The sequence below is a fragment of the Palaemon carinicauda genome, chromosome 45 (genome assembly GCF_036898095.1).
Source record: "Palaemon carinicauda isolate YSFRI2023 chromosome 45, ASM3689809v2, whole genome shotgun sequence".
NCBI lineage: Eukaryota > Metazoa > Arthropoda > Malacostraca > Decapoda > Palaemonidae > Palaemon > Palaemon carinicauda.
In genome coordinates, this window is record NC_090769.1 from 30561879 (window position 1) to 30583318 (window position 21440).

Below are 21440 nucleotides of genomic sequence, written 5' to 3' on the forward strand. Positions count from 1 at the left end.
TATATAGTTTGATAGCTAGCAAGATGTCTGATGATTCATTGAATTTCGATACTGACAATAAAGTACGAAAACTAAAACCCATTAAATCTGTCAACTGCTCTCTGAAGGTCATTCGGTGAGAGTGGTTGGTAAACTATGTCAACGCTGTTTTTAAATGCTTGTTTATGTGTGTTTTTTTTTTTCATATTTTGGTCACAATATGCGGTGATTTTATCAAAGATTTTATCTGAGACTTACAGGATAGAATTTCAGTAACATGAATAAGTATACAAATGATTAAACGATAAAAATAGGAGTCATAACTGCTTCCGGTGTTGCGTTAGATTATTACGAATTTTGAAGCAATATATATATATATATATATATATATATATATATATATATATATATATATATATATATATATATATGTGTGTGTGTGTGTGTGTGTGTGTGTGTGTGTGTGTGAGTATACTATTTGAATGGATATTGCTGATTTGGAGGATAATCTATCAAAGCTTTAGGCCAATCTATGCGCTATTTTATACATATCGCGAAGGTAAAAAAAAAAAAAAAATCTTGAGCGTACGAAACAATAAAACATACGAGAGAAAAGAAACTTTAATTTCTATAATAATTCCTACAGCGGTAGAATCCACCGCAATATAAATTTGGCAAACCGACAACTCCGTCCGTCGGACGAGGTAGCTCAATCTCACCATAATAACAATAGGTCGTCAGTCGTGAGAGGCCGGCAGCTGTAAGCGCTCATTTTATACATTTTTCTTTGCTGTATTCTTTGTGATAGTTTGCTCAACAGAATAAATAATTGTCAAGAATGTTGTCATCACTCAAGACTACAACTACAGAAACCGTAGGATGACTAATTGGCAACTGACATTGATTTGAAGGAACAGGTTTGTTTGTTTGTTGTTTGTCTGTGCGCATTGGTGACAATTCTCAATTGTGTGTGGAAACTTACTACCATATACAGAGAAAAAGTACTGGAATGTACAGTAGTTTGAATCATAATTTCTCCCTAAAGTGTACATAGCAATACCACATGCACAGGAACATCCTATAAGGTGCTAATTTCCCTTCATTCCTTTAGAAAATAATTATATTGTTATAAATGGTTTTAAACATGGCCTGTGTATTTTGTCCTCTCAAAAGTCCTGTTTCACACAAGTCTCTTTTTACTGATTTTGTCTCTATATTTAAGATTGTTGATGTATATAAATTTTGCGAAGCGAAAACCAACTTTCGCGAAAACAACTCGTTGGCGACCGCGGATATAGTCGTTCGTTCCCAAGACTCAGCTCCTTGCTACCAGTAAGAAACAGATTTTTTTTTCTTCTGAAATCACTATTGTGACCATAATATTAGAACTATAACGTTCAGTTTGGTTACTTATTTTCCAATTGGTTATATTTTACTACAGAACAATCATATTACCATACATGTCTATCAATAATAAAGTGTGAGGTATGTGGGCCCTCTCAAAAATATTTGTCATGGAAGCATAATAGATACTAATTTGAAAATTGTTGTATTATGTTCTTAAATACATTTTGCATAAAAAAAGGCCTTATAGATTTTTCCAATGTGGCCAAGAAAGTTCGTAAATTTTGTGTGAAAATAGCGACCGGTAGAAAATATATTTTTTTTCAAATCGCTGTATCGCTTCTATTTTCAACCATAGAATGTTTAGATATGATTTTATACATCGTAAAATGATTAGAAAATCATGTGATATATTCAAACTAGGTCTAAGTCAATTCTAACAATTCATTACGTCGAGTTGAAGTTACCCATGAAAATAAATTTATATAAACACCTCAACATTTGTATTCCGTGTGCAAAATAAATAAAGCTAGACTAAAGATATATATTGTTTTGGTTAGGTCATCAATTTTCCTTTAATTTAATTGAAAATCGAATGATTCCAGTGGGTGTAAATATTCACAAAAACACAGAAGCTTAGCTGGGGGGGAAGGGGGGTGTTTGTCTCTGGCGGCACTGTAAGTCTGCTGTGTTGTGTGACACGCCATCTTCGTTGTATCATTTGAATTTCAGTTATCTTATATTGACAGAAGTTCCTTTGAAGGTAAGTGTGGCTCTCTATTTCGTCTATTGAACCTGGTCTATCCGGCCAGATAAATTTTATGCGTGGTCAGGTTTTTTTTTTTTTTTTTTTTTTTGTGATATGGCCGATTGTTTTGGTCGCCGATTCACCTGACCAGGCCAGTTCTTATTGACCAACCGTCTTTTACTTTTGATTTTCAGATGAACCTTTTTTATTTACTATATTGTATTCCATCTTATTCACTTTCCTTGTTTTAAAAATTAGGCCCCTCAGTGTATTATTTGGTTTGTGATAAAGTAACTTAATTTACATTCCGTTTTCTCGGGTCTCCGAGACTTGGTGGTGTAAGGTAACTAATCTTAGTAAATAGTGTGTATCGTACGTTATTTTACAACGAGTAAATATAGTGTTTTAGCACAATATATTCGTGTTTCTCTTATCTCGTAACACGTAGAATGAAATATTCTAAGACTTTTTCTTTTATGGTATTTTAATACAAATGCATAATAAAGATGTTATTTTTATTAAAGATAAGATTAAACACGGTTTTGTATATACAGTAGTATGGTATGTCATGATGACTGATGATTTGATGGTGACTTTTGAACAGTGATGAATTATTTGTTTCCCGTTGCTCTTATCTGTCAGATTTATAATCCTAACCCAAAATTAAAGGTAAATATATAATACTTTCATCTCTAGCCAAATATATGGTTCATGTATTTGGCTAGAGAAATAAGCAAAATAAGCACAAGAAAACCAATTGGAAAAATATATGGTTCATGTAAGTGGCTGAAACGTGATTATTTAACACTTTCGATATTGTAAAAGGGTACAAAACCTAACCAACCCACCTAACCTAACCTAGTAGTTCCCAGGTCACAACCCCTAGCCGGGGGCCATGTTCCCTTCCCAGGTCACAACCCCTAGCCAGTGGGCTTGCCCTCTTCCCAGGTCACAACACCTAGTGGGGAGACTTGCCCCCTTCCCAGGTCACAGCCCCTAGCCGGGGGCCAACCCACCGGAGCCCCCATCCCAGGTTACAAACCTTCCCAGGTCACAACCCCTAGCTGGGGGCCAACCTCCCGGACCCACCATCCCAGGTTACAAACCTTCCCAGGTCACAACCGCTAGCCGGGGCCAACCCCCCGGACTCCCCATCCCAGGTTACAAACCTTCCCAGGTCACAACCGCTAGCTGGGAGCCAACCCCCCGGACCCCCCATCCCAGGTTACAAACCTTCCCAGGTCACAACCCCTAGTCGGGGGCCAACCCCCCAGACCCAGGTTACAAACCTTCCCAGATCACAACCGCTAGCTTGGGGCCAACCCCCCGGACCCCCCATCCCAGGTTACAAACCTTCCCAGGTCACAACCGCTAGCCGGGGGCCAACACCCCGGACCCCCCATCCCAGGTTACAAACCTTCCCAGGTCACAACTGCTAGCCAGGGGCCAACCCCCTGGACCCTCCATCCCAGGTTACAAGCCTTCCCAGGTCACAACCCCTAGCCAGGGGCCAACCCCCCAGACCCCCCATCCCAGGTTACAAACCTTCCCAGGTCACAACCGCTAGCCGGGGGCCAACACCCCGGACCCCCCATCCCAGGTTACAAACCTTCCCAGGTCACAACTGCTAGCCAGGGGCCAACCGCCGGACCCCCCATCCCAGGTTACAAACCTTCCTAGGTCACAGCCCCTAGCCAGGGGCCAACCCCCCAGAACCCCCATCCCAGGTTACAAACCTTCCCAGGTCACAACCGCTAGCCGGGGGCCAACCCCCCGGACCCCCCATCCCAGGTTACAAACCTTCCTAGGTCACAGCCCCTAGCCAGGGGCCAACCCCCCGGATCCCCCATCCCAGGTTACAAACCTTCCCAGGTCACAACCGCTAGGCGGGGGCCAACACCCCGGACCCCCCATCCCAGGTTACAAACCTTCCCAGGTCACAACTGCTAGCCAGGGGCCAACCCCCGGACCCCCCATCCCAGGTTACAAACCTTCCTAGGTCACAGCCCCTAGCCAGGGGCCAACCCCCCAGACCCCCCATCCCAGGTTACAAACCTTCCCAGGTCACAACCGCTAGCCGGGGGCCAACCCCCCCGGACCCCCCATCCCAGGTTACAAACCTTCCTAGGTCACAACCGCTAGCCGGGGGCCAACCCCCCGGACCCCCCATCCCAGGTTACAGACCTTCTCAGGTCACAGCCCCTAGCCGGGGGCCAACCCCCCGGACCCCCCATCCCAGGTTACAAACCTTCCCAGGTCACAACCGCTAGCCGGGGCCAACACCCCGGACCCCCCATCCCAGGTTACAAACCTTCCCAGGTCACAACTGCTAGCCAGGGGCCAACTCCCCGGACCCCCCATCCCAGGTTACAAGCCTTCCCAGGTCACAACCCCTAGCCGGGGGCCAACCCCCGGACCCCCCATCCCAGGTTACAAACCTTCCTAGGTCACAGCCCCTAGCCAGGGGCCAACCCCCCAGACCCCCCATCCCAGGTTACAAATCTTCCCAGGTCACAACCGCTAGCCGGGGGCCAACCCCCCGGACCCCCCATCCCAGATTACAAACTTTCCTAGGTCACAGCCCCTAGCCAGGGGCCAACCCCCCAGACCCCCCATCCCAGGTTACAAACCTTCCCAGGTCACAGCCCCTAGCCGGGGGCCAACCCCCCCCGGACCCCCCATCCCAGGTTACAAACCTTCCCAGGTCACAACCGCTAGCCGGGGCCAACCCCCCGGACCCCCCATCCCAGGTTACAAACCTTCCCAGGTCACAACTGCTAGCCAGGGGCCAACTCCCCGGACCCCCCATCCCAGGTTACAAGCCTTCCCAGGTCACAACCCCTAGCCGGGGCCAACCCCCGGACCCCCCATCCCAGGTTACAAACCTTCCTAGGTAACAGCCCCTAGCCAGGGGCCAACCCCCCAGACCCCCCATCCCAGGTTACAAACCTTCCCAGGTCACAACCGCTAGCCGGGGGGCAACCCCCCGGACCCCCCATCCCAGGTTACAAACCTTCTCAGGTCACAGCCCCTAGCCGGGGGCCAACCCCCCGGACCCCCCATCCCAGGTTAAAAACCTTCCCAGGTCACAAACGCTAGCTTGGGGCCAACCCCCCGGACCCTCCATCCCAGGTTACAAACCTTCCCAGGTCACAACCGCTAGCCAGGGCCTAACCCCCCGGGTCACAGCCCCTAGCCGGGGGCCAACCCCCCGGACCCCCCATCCTAGGTTAAAAACCTTCCCAGGTCACAACCGCTAGCTTGGGGCCAACCCCCCAGACCCTCCATCCCAGGTTACAAACCTTCCCAGGTCACAAACGCTAGCCGGGGGCCAACCCCCCGGACCCCCCATCCCAGGTTAAAAACCTTCCCAGGTCACAACCGCTAGCTTGGGGCCAACCCCCCGGACCCTCCATCCCAGGTTACAAACCTTCCCAGGTCACAACCGCTAGCCAGGGCCTAACCCCCCGGACCCCCTATCCCAGGTTACAAACCTTCCCAGGTCACAAACGCTAGCCGGGGGCCAACCCCCCGGACTCCCCCATCCCAGGTTATAAACCTTCCCAGGTCACAGCCCCTAGCAAGGGCCCAACACCCCGGACTCCCCATCCCAGGTTACAAACCTTCCCAGGTCACGACTGCTAGCCGGGGGCCAACCTCCCGGACCCCCCATCCCAGGTTACAAACCTTCCCAGGTCACAACCCCTAGCCGGGGGCCAACCTCCCGGACCCCCCATCCCAGGTTACAAACCTTCCCAGGTCACAACCGCTAGCCAGGGCCTAACCCCCCGGACCCCCCATCCCAGGTTACAAACCTTCCCAGGTCACAAACGCTAGCCGGGGGCCAACCCCCCGGACTCCTCCATCCCAGGTTATAAACCTTCCCAGGTCACAGCCCCTAGCAAGGGCCCAACACCCCGGACTCCCCATCCCAGGTTACAAACCTTCCCAGGTCACAACTGCTAGCCGGGGGCCAACCCATACGACCCCCCATCCCAGGTTACAAACCTTCCCAGGTCACAACTGCTAGCCAGGGGCCAACCTCCCGGACCCCCCATCCCAGGTTACAAACCTTCCCAGGTCACAACCCCTAGCCGGGGGCCAACTTCCCGGACTCCCCATCCCAGGTTACAAACCTTCCCAGGTCACAACCGCTAGCTGGGAGCCAACCCCCCGGACCCCCCATCCCAGGTTACAAACCTTCCCAGGTCATAACCCCTAGTCGGGGGCCAACCCCCAGGACCCCCCATCCCAGGTCACAACCCCTAGCTGGGGGCCAACCCCCCAGACCCAGGTTACAAACCTTCCCAGGTCACAATCACTAGCTGGGGGGCCAACCGCCCGTACCCCCCTCCCAGGTTACACACCTTCCCAGGTCACAACCGCTAGGTCACAAACTAAATCACAAATAAATCCTTACCTTATGATAAAGTAAATCACAAATAATTCCTTACATTATGAAAATGTAAATCACAAATAATTCCTCACCTTATGAGAAAATATATCACAAATAATTCCTTACATTATAAAAAAATAAATCACAAATAATCCCTTACATTATGAAAAAGTATATCACAAATAATTCCTTACATTGTGAAAAAGTAAATCACAAATAAATCCTTACATTATGAAAAGTATCACAAATAATTCCTTACATTGTGAAAAAGTAAATCACAAATAAATCCTTACATTATGAAAAGTATATCACAAATAAATCCTTACATTATGATAAAGTAAATCACAAATAAATCCTTACATTATGATAAAGTAAATCACAAATAAATCCTTACATTATGATAAAGTAAATCACAAATAAATCCCTACATTATGAAAAGTATATCACAAATAATTCCTTACCTTATGATTGACAGTCTTTTTGTTTTTTTTTTGTCTTGGTAATCTTTACAGAAGCTTTTCCGTAGAAAATGTGCTGGTCTTCCCGAAAAAATAAGTCTGAATCTGACCTTTGAGGCATTATTTCGCGATTATTTTCTTAATTTCACATGAGTAACAATAGCTTTACACTGAAGGGAGAGCATTTCCATCATAATCAATTGCCGACATAGATGAAATTACACAAATTTCAAAATAGATTGTACTTCCCTTAAGTTCCCTCTTGGAGACGTCTTTATGTGATGGTTTTTTAACTTGAACTGAAGGGAAGGGTTAGGAAAAAATGGCTGTTGTAAAAGACCATCCGGGAACTTGGGCATAAATATTTAGAAGCTCCTAATTGGTTGAAAAAAGTCAGGTAATGATTACGTCATACAAAAAACAGAAAAGCTGACCAAAGCGAATGCAAGCAACGCATGCGCGGTAACTCACTATCAGTCTCTCAGATGTAATCAATGGACTTAGAGTGAGAGATAGACTTCTCATTTTAATCGACCGATATGTAAGTTATTATACCCCAGCCCTTATTAAACATATTGAGAAAAATGCCAAACTAGCCAGCACTTGTCCATTTCTCATAGCGAATTTCAGTTTCGCTAGTACTTAAAGTATCATGTATTTACCAAATTAAATATATATATATATATATATATATATATATATATATATATATATATATATATATATATATATATGTATGTATGTATATATGTATATATATACATACATATATATATATATATATATATATATATATATATATATATATATATATATATATATATATATATATATATATATGGTACTTGGGCATGTTCAGAAACCAAAAGCAGCCTTTCTCTGACAAACCGTCCTGCAGAAAGTTTTCAGGATAACAGCAGAAATACATTTACCTTTTTTTCCTTTCATTCTTTGGTGTCGACACGTATTTCGGATCACTTCGCGACCCTTCTTCAGGACTACATTGAGTTTTAGAACTACACTTTTAATATAAAGGTTATGGTGGTAAAGGTTTGATGCAAAAATATTTAGAAATTCGGAAAACATTCAATAAAATTGAGAAATGAAAATTGTAGAATTTTTGAAATATCAATACGAAAATTTAAGATAATTTTTAAATACATAAATGGCTTATTTTTCTCGGTGTCAGGTTCGCTAAACGATTCCAAAATGCTCTTGTATAGAGCATAATATTATGAATTATGATATTGAGGGGCTTACCGCTCCAATATTTCCCACTTAATTGCAAATCCGTTTTCTGCTTGAAAGGAGAGTGTAATTAGAATCTTTTTGAATGTCCAAAATAGGCCTTTGTAGGGCGATGATTAACAGCTTCAGCTATTATGAGCCTTCTGTAGTTGTTCTTCCTGTGAACGATTTTCATAACCTAAAAAAAATCCCTTTTAAGATAATTAATCGTAATTTTAGTGGAATTCAAGAACAGAGTGCTGGTAAATATTTTGAAATTCCTACTGATGGGTAACCCAAGCAGTTGCTCGGATATGCTAATCACCGCAGAATTTACATTAAACACTGCGTGCAGTGATAGTACTGAGGACACACATTATTTGGTCTTTGGACAAGATCCACATATGTCGTACAATGTTTTCAAAAAGCGCGAACGGTTCCCAATATATAACGTAGATGCTTTCCGTACGTATGTTGCCAACATGAATATACACATATAAAATTACAGTTAGATTCTTGAAGAAGATGCGAGACATGTATGTTTACAGTAACAATCGAGCGCTTAGGACATGTATCTTATTTTTTGATAAGGATTCCAGTAACAACAGAAGATAAACAATATCACTTAGATGACATAAAATCTCTTTGGACCGAAAAAGGTAAAGCATTAGCAACTCGATTAGCACCTCGTTTTCCCTTTATTGCTGGAAGTAAGGGCTGCAAAGCTCGTCATCTTATGATTGTGAATTTTCAATGTATTTGGGAAAGTCGGATGCATAAAATACCAGTGATTTTAGTTTTATGAAGAATTTTGAAAAAGACATTGTCAACATAAATCCACAGTGGATAATTTCCACCGCAAATGTAGAGATTTATAAATCACTTACTATTAATAGAATCATACCTCAGGGTATGTGTTCTCAATATCTCGTTAATATGCTCATTGGAAAGTGGTGATTTTGAGTTGTTTAGTCAGAGAAAAAACAGTACACAACTTGTGGATAGGGACACGTCTGAATTTCATTCCTCTTATGTTGCATCTTAATCTGTCACATTTAGAAGTTTTCAGTCAATACACACTTATCTTACCTAAATCACACGCAGAGTTTTATACCTCTCATACCAAACTGGAGTGGAGTTTTGTCTTACAGTAATTATGATAATTACCTTAATAGTGTTGATATGAATGAAAGATTTTATGTATAAGAATTGCTTTCGCCATAAACCTCAGAATGGAGGTTCGGACTCAGTGATAAACCTTGTACAAAGACGGCGAGGACCGGTCGTTTAAGATGCCGAAGGCCAGAGTAAGGAATTCTCACAAAATCTGGGCCAAATAGGTATGTACGTAGAATGGCCAGGCACATTGATGTTCTTCTGTATGAATTCTGTGTCACTCTTGTTCTCAACTATCTATATATAAGCTCATTGTGTTGTTGAATAAACTTCACTTACATTCACCTCACCTCTCCATTAGCACCTAACAACCACCTCGCACAAAAGGGTTGCGTAGATGGGTTGAAATATGAATTTGAAAGAATGGGCCTTAGTATTTAGGAAATACAGTGTGTGCAAAACATGGAGAGGAGGGGGTTGGGTGTGATTGTGATTCCAAAATATATGTAGGAGTGTTCTAAGTCCTACTGATGTACCATTTGCGTAGGTGTATAAAACAACAAATATTGAGAAAATTTTCTGCATGGAGTGTTCATCTCAGAGTTAGCAGTCAAGTGATGGATACGGCAGAAACTATTGTGTTGTGTGTTGATATTATGAGTTATTGTTCGATTACTCACACGTTCTCTTAACTCACGATGAAACTTCAGCCATATATTGTAGTGTTTTTCTTGGACTTGTTGAGAGAGAATGAATCTAGAAATTCTTCATAGGGGATCTTGTAGAATCAGCAGTTTCAGATTGAACAGAAGCAAGGACAATTATTTTTGTGTTTGACAGTCACTTTCTTTTAAGGAAAAATACAGTATTTTTTCAACTGCTTTGTTTCTAAAGCATTCTACTAATGAAATCTGTCTTATTTCGATCCAGATTTCCCCTATAATCTCCTCAGTAACAACTCCCACCTTTGGTCATTTTTAAGAAAAATACACATACATCATTTTGCCTAATCTTGCTATCGAGAAAGCAGAACTTGAATTATAAGTTAACTGGCAAAGAAGAAAACATCCAAACATATCCCAGCTAAATGTATTCATTATTCATGGAAAGATATTCAAGTTCTTAAAGGCCCCACTGGATACACGAGAGGAAAATTCACGACAGGCCAACATTGTAACTAAATTTCTGTTTGGGTGACACCCCAATGAAGATTACATCATAAACGAGGAAAATGCCCGTACCTGCTGTTGAGCCAGTGGATTGCCTCCTGACTAGGGACCCAATTAGCAGAAAAACGATATTACAAGTCAACATTGTGCCCTCTATGGATGCCTGTGTCAATTGGACACTATCGGGCTTTAAATCGTATTTGTACAGATTTTTAAGGATTAGTGGACAAGTGAAGCAACCCGGTATTTGATAGATTTGTACACAGAAGAAAGAGTCCATGTGGAATGTCGAGTGTGGACTATAGAAATAGAAACAAAGGCTCCATCACTGCAAAAAAATAGCAGAAAACGTGAGCATCAGTGATTTGAAATTCTCTATTGAAAATATGAGAAAGATTATTGACACTGCGAAAGCTGCATCGACGAGAAAGGAGACATATGAGACAACATGTGAAGTCAGTGAAGGGACAAGAGACGTACATGCCACACCTAATGTGTTTTTCTTCCTTGTTAAGGTGGCGATCCACAGGCACATATTTCCATAATGCAATCTGCCTTCTGGATTGGCAGAGATGGTCCACCCACCCAGTTCCTGATTTGTCCAGTGTCATCCCAGCGCTCACCTGTCTCCTCCTCCTTTTCTCCATCTGAGCTACTCCAATTCATGGATAGCTAGGGCTGTTGATGACACATGTTTTATGGTTCCTTCACTCTCTCCTTTATCTCTCTGATTGTGTGAAGTTATAATTAAGGGCGTAATTCATATAACGTCCCTCAAATGGTCTTTTCTCCGCCATGGCTTGTTTCCCTCGCAAATAAACATAATTTTATTGTTCTTCTGTTCTGGCAAACTGTACATGAATGCGCTGCGTGAGGTACCAGCGTTGGTCACTATTAACATATCAAATTACCTATTATATGCTCTCTTCCTCTTGTGTGAAAACCGGCATATCCTGCTGTATGTTCTGAAATGCTTGAAATTCACTTGCTCTGTAATAATGATTCTTTTGTCTTTTATTCCTCTTCATGGTGCTTTCTACCTTTTTTTTCTGGGTAATGCATTGGTGGTAAATTGTTATCTACTGTTTATTATTAACAGGTAGAATCTTCCTTGATGCAGTCATAGTTTTATTGTTATATTTGTTATTGTTGCAATTCTTGTGCCTCATTACATGTTGTTTAGAGGGATAGTTGCATTAGTCTGACCATTCCCTGTATTGGTAGCTGTTACTTTGATGTAACTTTTACCATTGTTTGTAGTAGATGTTGCTTCTCTATTTGCCTTTATCTCTTGTATTTTCTTTTTAATTAGATCCTTTCTTACTGGACATTTCACTGCTAAACTTGCATGTTGTTGATTGGAGTTGATATATTGTTTTTTTTTACATTTTCTGTACATTCCTTGGATATACAGTATGGTCATATAAAGAACATTAAAATCATAGTTTGAAGTCTCACCTTTAGAATATTGCTTATACAGATGCTCATGAAAATAACATTTATAGCAAAATGGCAAATTCACAAATATATCTTGTTCAAATATTGATTTGAGAGGTATTGGTAGGCTATGAAGAGGATCCCTTCAATGGCTTTCTTTGTCATCTTCGGTATTTTAAAGTTTATTTTCATAATGAGGGAATTATCTAGGATTTTATTCACATCACCCATTTTACCCCGATCATTTTTCCTCTCGCTGGTTTCTCAAAGAACTTCTTTTCTCTACTCTGACGCTGTTGCATCACCATGTTTCGCTACAATAGATTTTGAAGCCTATTATTCTGGTGGTCAATCATTTCAAAGTGGTCCTTTAGAAAAACAGTCTTGTTTTCCGTTTTCAAGATCTCATATGAGTCATGCCAATCTACATTAAAGAAGAGTGTTGAGTTAACGTGGGTTACTTGTGAACTCTGGCCCTAATTTTGCCTATACATTCACATAGCCTCAGGCATCTCTGCCTCTCCCCCGAGGAATGAGAGAGACAGAAGTTATATCTCTGGCAATGTCATTGGGCATGACCAGAATATATAATCGTGTATATGTATATATATATATATTATATATATATATACATATATATATATATATATATATATATATATATATATATATATATATATATATAAGAGAGAGAGAGAGAGAGAGAGAGAGAGAGAGAGAGAGAGAGAGAGAGAGAGAGAGAGAATCACACTTCTCCAATAAAATGTATCACGCGAATCATGTTATCCTGTGTTCCAGACAGACCTATTTCATTCATGCACTGTAACTGAATATGATCGGGTTTCATTCATTCACTGTAACTGAATCTGATCGGGTAACACTATAAAAAATGAAGTCATTGATCCCAGTGCCCGCCGTGCATTTAACTGTCGTGTGCAGAGGCCTAAAAGCTGTTACCGATCGCTAATAACTCTATTGGGAAGAAAAAATAAGTTTTAAATGATGTATTTCTATAATTTACAGAGCGTATACTATGGAAGACGAAAGTTCTGCAGAGAATACTAATGTAAAGATAGACGCAAAGATTGCTTGTACAGATCTTGCCTACAAAGGGAAACATGGAACATCGGAGTCTTTCAGAATAGATGAACAAGGCTGTTTGGCTGAGGTCTCGGAATTCGAAGATTTGTTAGAAATAATTAATCCTAACGGACGATGGAACATAACGACATTAGCATTTGGCTGTATGGGTAAATATTCCTCGAATTTAGTTCTTTTAAAAACAAATATTAATTTTTACTTGTAGCCTAATCTCTACTGATCTTATTTTACTAATCGATTTTTTTTTTGTTACTTTTATTAAGAAAATATACAGTTTACAAGTTCATTTTTGCAAATACTTATTAATAATATAAACATATTTACTTTAATATCGGTTTTCCCTATGTTTTATAATTCATCATTCACTTTAGATAAATATTTACAAAACATAATAAAACTAGACTAGTTTATAATGCAATAAATAAGGATTACTACAATTTATATATGTTAAACTTGAATTATCATTGAGGAATTACTCACTCACACATTTACTCAATTTTCTCGAAATTAACATATTCAAATCTCTTTCAGCTCTTGCCATACTTCCGTTTCAAACTGTCACCTACCAGTTCCTGGGAAGTACACCAGAACACTGGTGCCACATTGATACTTTGACAGAAGCCAACTGGACCGACCAACAGATCAGAGATTTCGCCATTCCTATAAACAGGTCGGTGGCCTTCTCTTACCTATGATTTGCCTTCTTCATCTTCTATCTAAATTAATCATCCATAATTTCTCTCTCAAAAATATTTTTCTTAATTCCATGTCATTGCAGTTTTTTTCAAGCTAATCTTGAGAAATTAATTTAAGGAACATCTAAGACCAACAGTATTTTTTGAATATTTTCTCATCAAAACTTTGATTTTGGTCACCACAAATGTAATTACAGTAGATCTCTTCTTTTGTCCACATCTTGAATATCAAATGTTATTCCTGATTGATTGACAAGCAAGGTATCTGATTCCATATCATTATGTCTTTCCTTCATTACTAGTACTGAAGTAGTACCAAGGCCATATCTACCCTTATTGAAGCATTAATCTTGGTTTGGAGTTCTTTTTCGACTGGTCTTATTTGTGGTACGCCCACTGAACTGAACTCGAGGATCCCTTATTTCGCGCAGCGTTAGAGTTAACACACAAATAAGAATTTCTAATCTTGTCTCTCTGGTATACGTAAATCTTTTGATTGTTTAGTTCAGAACATGTTAGTTTAATCCTACTCTGATTATACATAGAATTTACTTCTTGCCTCTCTTTCTTTTAATTCTTTTCAGCTTGATTCCATTTGTCAAGGACTGCATAAGGATTTTTTTCACCATTTTCAGAGGTATTTATGTAATAGATCATAGTATATAGTCGTTAAAATTTCTTTCAACAAATTCTTATTTGAATACGTAGAATTTTACAATGTTATTTTCGTTATGTAGCAATGACACAGACGAGAAGAACTGCAAATTCTTCAACTACAACTACACACGAGCAGTAGAACTGGGCTACGAGGCTGCCATGGAAAACCGTGATTCAATGGCCATAGGGGACGGAAGCCCAATTTACTGTCAGTCAAGAGACTTCAACGTCAGCCATTACAGCCTGACGCTCGTCGCTGAGGTGAGCTGACTTTGATTGTATGGTGAGGAACTCATGTTTGATTTAATTGATACCTTACAGGTCATTATTTGTTATGAAAGCTTTTTCTTCTACTATTAATAAGTTATGTACAAATGTTTTCCCCCCAACTCACTGTAATTAATTCCTTTGTTTGTTAATTTCAGACTTTAGATCAATATTCGAGCAATTTTGTAATTGTTTTGTAGTATTGATGCATTAAACATTGAAGTGCCCATTCTCATTATTATTACAAATTAAGAAATCGATGCACAATGCTTTTCTATACTAAATGGGAACTAGACATAAATATTTTTTTATGTCCGATACAATAAAATAAAAAAAAAGCAAGTTTATCTTTTTGTTTTGTCTCTCAGTGGTATACAGAAGGGTAATGTTTTTTCTTAATCTTAAGGATATTTATTTTGATAGATAGAGACCAATCACCAAATGCTATTTTTATTTTAATTATCCAATTATACAGTGACTTCTCATTTTACTATCTGGCAGTGGGATCTGGTATGTGAAAGCCGAGCCTTATACTCAACAACGCAGTCTGTAGCTCAATTTGGGATCCTTCTGGGAGATATGACATTTCCTTATTTCATGGCAAAGTGACTATCAAATCTTTTTCTGTGGATTGAAATAACAACTCAGTTGATTGAAATATTCTCGTCCTTACTTCCATTCTACTAAAACTCATTCCCCTTATTTCAATTGAAGGTTTGGCCGTCGGCCCGTCATCCTGATCTGCTCAGCCTTGAGTTTTCTCTCTGGATTGGGAGCAGCCATTTCACCTGTGTATTCCGTTTACATTCTCTTTAGGATTGCAGTTGCTTTCTTCGGTATCGGGTACTACACTGGATGCTTCGTATACAGTAAGTACTGCAATTCTTATTTTCTTAATTTGTAGCAAGTCCTCAAACCAAAATTATTATTAGGAAGAGATTTGCCAGCCCAGCGAGTCAAGGTCGGTTCCTATAGAGCTGGCACGAATAAATTCTGGTAGGAAAAAATATAATACACATAAAATCTAATGTAAAAGGTAAATGATTAGATAAGTGATAAATATGGATTTAAATTTTATCTACAAAACCTATACATTCTAAGAACGATTAGACCTTAAAATTTAGAGAAACAATAACCAGATGTAGAATTTAAAAAAGGGACAAGGAGAGAAAAGCCGTCACTAAATAAGCGAAATTGGTTCTCTTTGCCTTTTATTTTATGGAGCGAATAATGATAATGAATAACTAATTGATAAAAATACAAGATATCTCAAGCAACTTCAGGTGGAATCAGAGAGTACCCTACTTTGTTTTATATCTTTAGGCATTTTGTCGCCAAACTGTTCGCTGAATGGCCTAATAATTTTCATGCATTGTTATGTATTCCTATTGTTTTTGAACACACACACACACACACACACACACACACACACACACACACACATATATATATATATATATATATATATATATATATATATATATATATATATATATATATATATGTATATATAAACAATCACTTCAACATACAGATACTGTGTATACAGATATTTTGTGAATTCCATGGTGAATATCATAAGCAATTTTGTATACAAGTTTATGCTGATTTGCTGCAATATTATCAGTGTAGCAATCGACTTCCTTACGAAACATTGCTTTTGTTTTCTTAGCATAACTAACCCTTTAGTGGCTTTTTAGAATTATTATTCTAATAATAATTTTAGCCAGAAATACACTTCTCAGTCCACAAGTTATATAAGACTGGTTTACTAAAGGAAATTAGCTTGATCGTCTCTTTTACTGGCACCAAACAACATTAAACCCTAGATATAATAGCCAGGGCTTTCAGTATTACAGCCAAATAATATATACCTATTACTTGCAGTATTTTTCCATTATTGTCTCGGAAATTTCTCATGTAGAATTATGTATCTGATAAAAAATAATTACTACAGATCAAACTAACTGGTTAATTGTAGTATTCATACTGGAGTGACAGCTATATTGAAGTAGTATATGACATCCGATTTGTCACATATGTTTTAAGGACCTTGGTTTTACCCATGAGGATTTGGTGAATACTCTTCAAATAACGTAATCTTAGAACGCAGAATAAAACTTGTTTATCAATCTATCTTATGTAGTTATCCTATTCTCAGTCTGCAAAGAACATCAAGTTTTGCTCAAAAGAAAATCTTTGAAAGAAATGTTAGCTAATTTCAGAATTGTAATTTGCAAGATAAGATCTAAAATGATTAGTGTGAGATTTGAGGATGTTAACTCTGTCGTCTTGTTGAACTATTAATCAACAATAAGAGCCTTGATCATAATGTCCTGTCTATTACTATTAGAATTAATGGTATCTTAAATCAATGGGGAAATATTTTAATCTCTCTAACGATATTTTCTTTGTTGGGGGGACAATTACTGCGTCCCTTAACGGCCTGTCTACAATCCCTTTTTATCCTATTACTACAGCTTCATTCACGCCCTCAATCTCCCGTCTTGCTGCCCAACATATTTCAACTTACATGTACACGGTAGCGCAACGGCAGCATTGTTTCCCAGCTGCACGTGGGTGCTGAAGGTCCTTCCTGCCCCCGGCGCTAAAATTAATTAATCCAAAATCTTCATGATCAATTACTTTTGATTCCTTACATTTCAGCCATGGAATTAAGTTCACCCAGTCAAAGATCCGCAGTAGGATGCGTCGGTGGCATACCTTGGTCCTTCGGGTTTTTGTTAGTTCCGAGCATAGCCTACCTCGTCAGGCCATGGAGATATATGCAGGTGGCCTTTTCAGCTCCTATGCTTCTTTTCATCGCATATTACTGGTGAGATTTGATGCAAAGTTGAGAATTAACAATTGATGTGTTTGTTATGCAAAGGAAAAGGCATTCCATTCAATTAAGCATCATGTGCCTTTTTTTTCAAATCAAGCCATGGATATCACTTTATTTCTGTAACATAGTTGAATGTGATATTTAGCGAGTTTTTAGAATACATAAAGTCGGTCTACCAAAACAATTTATAGTTTTTGTTGTCATTTTAGCATGTAGCCTTTGGTAGATTTATGAATTAAAGTTTTTATAATTTATAGGCACATCTGGAATTTTGTAAATTTAAAATTTCCCTTTTTATTCATTTTTGTATTAATCTATAAGAATCAGAATAGATATGAGCTGATACGTTTGTTGATGAAGATAGATCTGGTGTTGCAACCATAGCGTTCATAGACGCATAGACGTATAAACAGTCTGTATAATAAGGAAAACAATTGCTCATAAACCTACATATCACACTGTAAACTTTAAGCATTACTAAACGGTCTTTGTGTCGTCATTCGCTCATTAACTGCTCCCCATTTTTTTACCTGATACTCTAGCTCTGTTAATGCTTTTTTTTTCTATCATCGGGCAACTGGAGCGTAACATCTAGAACATTACCCTTCATCTCACTTTTCGAATCTTGACTCTCCCTTTACCGTCTTAACAGGGTTCTGGACAACTTACTGGTTCCAACTAAAACGAGATTTTGTCATCAGTGCACCTCATACAGTGCAATATAGGTATTACTTGGGGGAGTTTCTTCGGTCGCTAACTGCACTTGCTTCACTTCACCATCTTGCTGTCCAACCTCACCTATCTAGATATACTTGGCCAATGAATGGCGTCCCAGGTCCTAGTACCGTATTATAAAACCACAATCCATAAATTCATTCTGATGTTAAGAGGTTTGCGACGTATATTTGGCCCCTTTTAGCTTTATACTTTACCCATGTTCCGCTTCCTTTTTTCCATCTTTCTTCTTTTAACATTTTCTTCAATGTGCAATTCAAATGTTGAGAAGCCTTCCAGTTCCAGGAATTCAGGGCCAGACAGTGCGTCCCACATTGTCATTTTGTCAATTACATCCAAATCTAATCTATCGCTTTCACGCAGGATCATAGTCGAGTCACCACGATGGCTGATAGCCCAAGGTCGATACGAAGAGGCTGCAACGATTTTTTCCAAGGCTGCTAAAATTAACGGGCGTGCTTTCCCACCCTCAGAGGCTGTCGTTAGATCTATGGAGAAGATGGCCCCTCCGGTAAGAACCGAGTCTTTCTTATTCAGACAACCATTGAAAAGAGACTTAAAGCTTAATGAAACGTTGTAGTTCAGAATGTGTGTGTGTGTATATGTAGGTTTTATATTTGTGTATGTATCTTTTTTTTCAATTGTATTTTCCTGTACACTGATATTAGGGTATTTCTTACGATATTCCATTTCATGTTTATTAGGAATTCTGGCGACATTTACATTAAATCCTTTTTCACGGTTGACATAATAATGGACATCAAAAATAATTTATTGCAGTCAAATGGAACATAAAAATAAACTATTAGAATACTAAAATGCCACTTTAACGGCTGAATATTGGCTTATACCATTAGTTTTTATATCTGTCAGTTGTCAACCTGCTAAGTAATTATTGTACCGTATCTAGTGCAGTTTGAGCGAGCATTGCATTTTTTTGTATTTTGTATTCTAATTTCACCAGAGATTGTGAACCTTGGAATTTTGTAAAAAGTTTATTTGCCAAAATATCCGCATTCAAAATTATTGGTAAAACATTTGTTGGAGAGGATTCAGGGAAGATCTCCCTGCAACATATATCCAAATCCTATCCTAGGGAATTGGATCCCCAATATTCCTGTGCCAAGTGAACAGAAAAATGCAATTATACAGTTCATCAACCATCAAACGGTAAAGTTCAGAGATTAGTAAATATATCAGCTTTGTCATTATCGATATCACTCCAGTGGTCAGGCGCTACACCTAGCATGGGATAGTACACCCCAACTGAGAGTGATGAATAAAGTAAAAAGTAAAGACAATAACGCAAGAGCTTAAGGAGGAGCAGTACTGTATGGGTTAAGCTATTCTAAAACTTACTTTTGGGTCTAACTTTAAGACGGGATCAGAGTTATTGACGTATGTTTATGGGATTGAATAGTTTAAAACATAATTGTATGTAAAAACTTCAGTTCTTTTTGTGATTCCATTGATTTGTCGAAATACATAATTTCGGTTACATTTTTTAAAAAATCGATTTGAATTTCTATGAGGCATAAATCCTAAGTGAGTTTATAAAATAACAAAGAATTTGATTAAATAAACTTGGAGGTTTTACTGATGATTCAATTTAGACATAGCTTTTGTAAAATAAGATGAAAGGGTTAGTTAAAATTAATGATTGCCTTAATCTATAGTATGGTACAAATTTATTCCCAAAACTTGCAACTTTATAAGGTGTAAGTTAACAGAATATGCGAAGATACCTAAATCCCCTATTACACCTACGTATGGATATCGCTGATAGCTGTGGATAGAGCATCCACTGCTACGCGAGGAATCCATATTATTAACGTGTGTGTTAATACCAGCTTTGTGTATGTCGCTTACATCCGGTATGATCCGCCGGTGAATTTTAAAAGTGATTCTGTGCACTAGCAGATTAATCAATCCGTTCAGATAAGAAAACTCTGTCTTGTATATGCACTCTCTCCGAACTGCATCCGCCTCTATCCGTGCTTTATCCACAGCCTCCGTACTCTCTCCGGCGATGGAGAAGAGCATGTAGATAGTACGAAGAAAGTATGAAAATGCTTGCGTAGATGATACAAAGGCAGCAAAGTACAAATATCGGTCGAAATAGTATAAATTTCAGTGGAGGTAGCAGATACAATACAGAGACTACTATAGTAGAACGCAAACTTTGCACTATGTAATATTTTGTAGGCAACCAATGCTTATGATTCCAGAATACCTTCCCTATATGAAAATTTCTTATTTTCTATATGCTTTTTATATTATCTAGGCTTTATATTTCTAATTATGCTATAAAATTTATGAAATAACGATGGAAAACAATATATTTTCGTGAAATATAATATAAACCTCTCTCTCTCTCTCTCTCTCTCTCTCTCTCTCTCTCTCTCTCTCTCTCTCTCTCTCTCTCTCTCTCTCTCTCTCTCTCTCATAGAATACTACTAATAATAATTTGATCACTGACAAACCATAAAAGAAATATACTATAGTTACAGCTTTAATTCACATTTCCTCTAAATAACGATTTTCTAGAAAGAAAATGTTATTTGAAGGGGGTCTATCATTAACGTGCCATGCCATTTCTAGATTGAAATAGTGAAAGAAGAATAACTAAGACAATAATTATTGTAAATAGTAATTGTTCACGAAAGGCTACGGTAACTTGGATTTAATCATTAACGCAGATTATACTGGAAGATATTATAAACACTTGAAAATGTAGCTTGTACGAGAAATAAATCTTTTAGGTCATGCAGGGCATGGTTTTTTATTGGTGTGTAACAGGACCAAAAAATTGCCTTTAAAGCTAAGTAAGTGACTAACAAGATGTCTTTGCTTTACTGGATATTTATCAAGAGTCATTTGATAACCATGGTGCATAAGTGGAAAGCTTTATTGATTTTGGTAGTCTTTAAATATAGATAGAAAAAGAAGAGCCTGGTGGATAATGAATTGCCCTTGAGAGTGGCGGCGATAGCTGGCATGAACTGGCGATAATAGTTTTATCATGTCCAAGAATCTAGCAGTGCTTTGACGGTCTAAGGACGTTGGGAAGTTCTGAACGGCTGCTACCTTTTCAGGGACGAGATGGATGCCGTCAGGAGTGATGCAGTGCCCTAAGAACGATATTTCATTGGCACCAGAAGGTACACTTGCCATACCGAAATACAAGGCCGTTTTGTTGTAGGCAGTCAAGAATAATACGTGGGTGATGGAGGTGTTCCTCTTTGGAGGAAGAGAACACAAGTGTG

At 39.2% G+C, this 21440-nt stretch overlaps 1 protein-coding gene across 1 annotated transcript in view; it reads left to right on the plus strand.

Moving 5' to 3' along the window:
• Positions 1-718: 718 nt before the first annotated feature.
• LOC137634965 (organic cation/carnitine transporter 2-like) overlaps positions 719-21440 on the plus strand; it is a 31565-nt gene continuing 10843 nt past the window's right edge. Inside the window, exons 1-8 of the mRNA XM_068367532.1 lie at positions 719-896; positions 12898-13124; positions 13507-13645; positions 14408-14588; positions 15096-15199; positions 15309-15463; positions 17262-17430; positions 18538-18685. Of these exons, the coding sequence (XP_068223633.1) occupies positions 12908-13124; positions 13507-13645; positions 14408-14588; positions 15096-15199; positions 15309-15463; positions 17262-17430; positions 18538-18685 (1113 nt within the window). The 5' untranslated portion in view covers positions 719-896; positions 12898-12907. The remainder of the gene's footprint in view (positions 897-12897; positions 13125-13506; positions 13646-14407; positions 14589-15095; positions 15200-15308; positions 15464-17261; positions 17431-18537; positions 18686-21440) is intronic.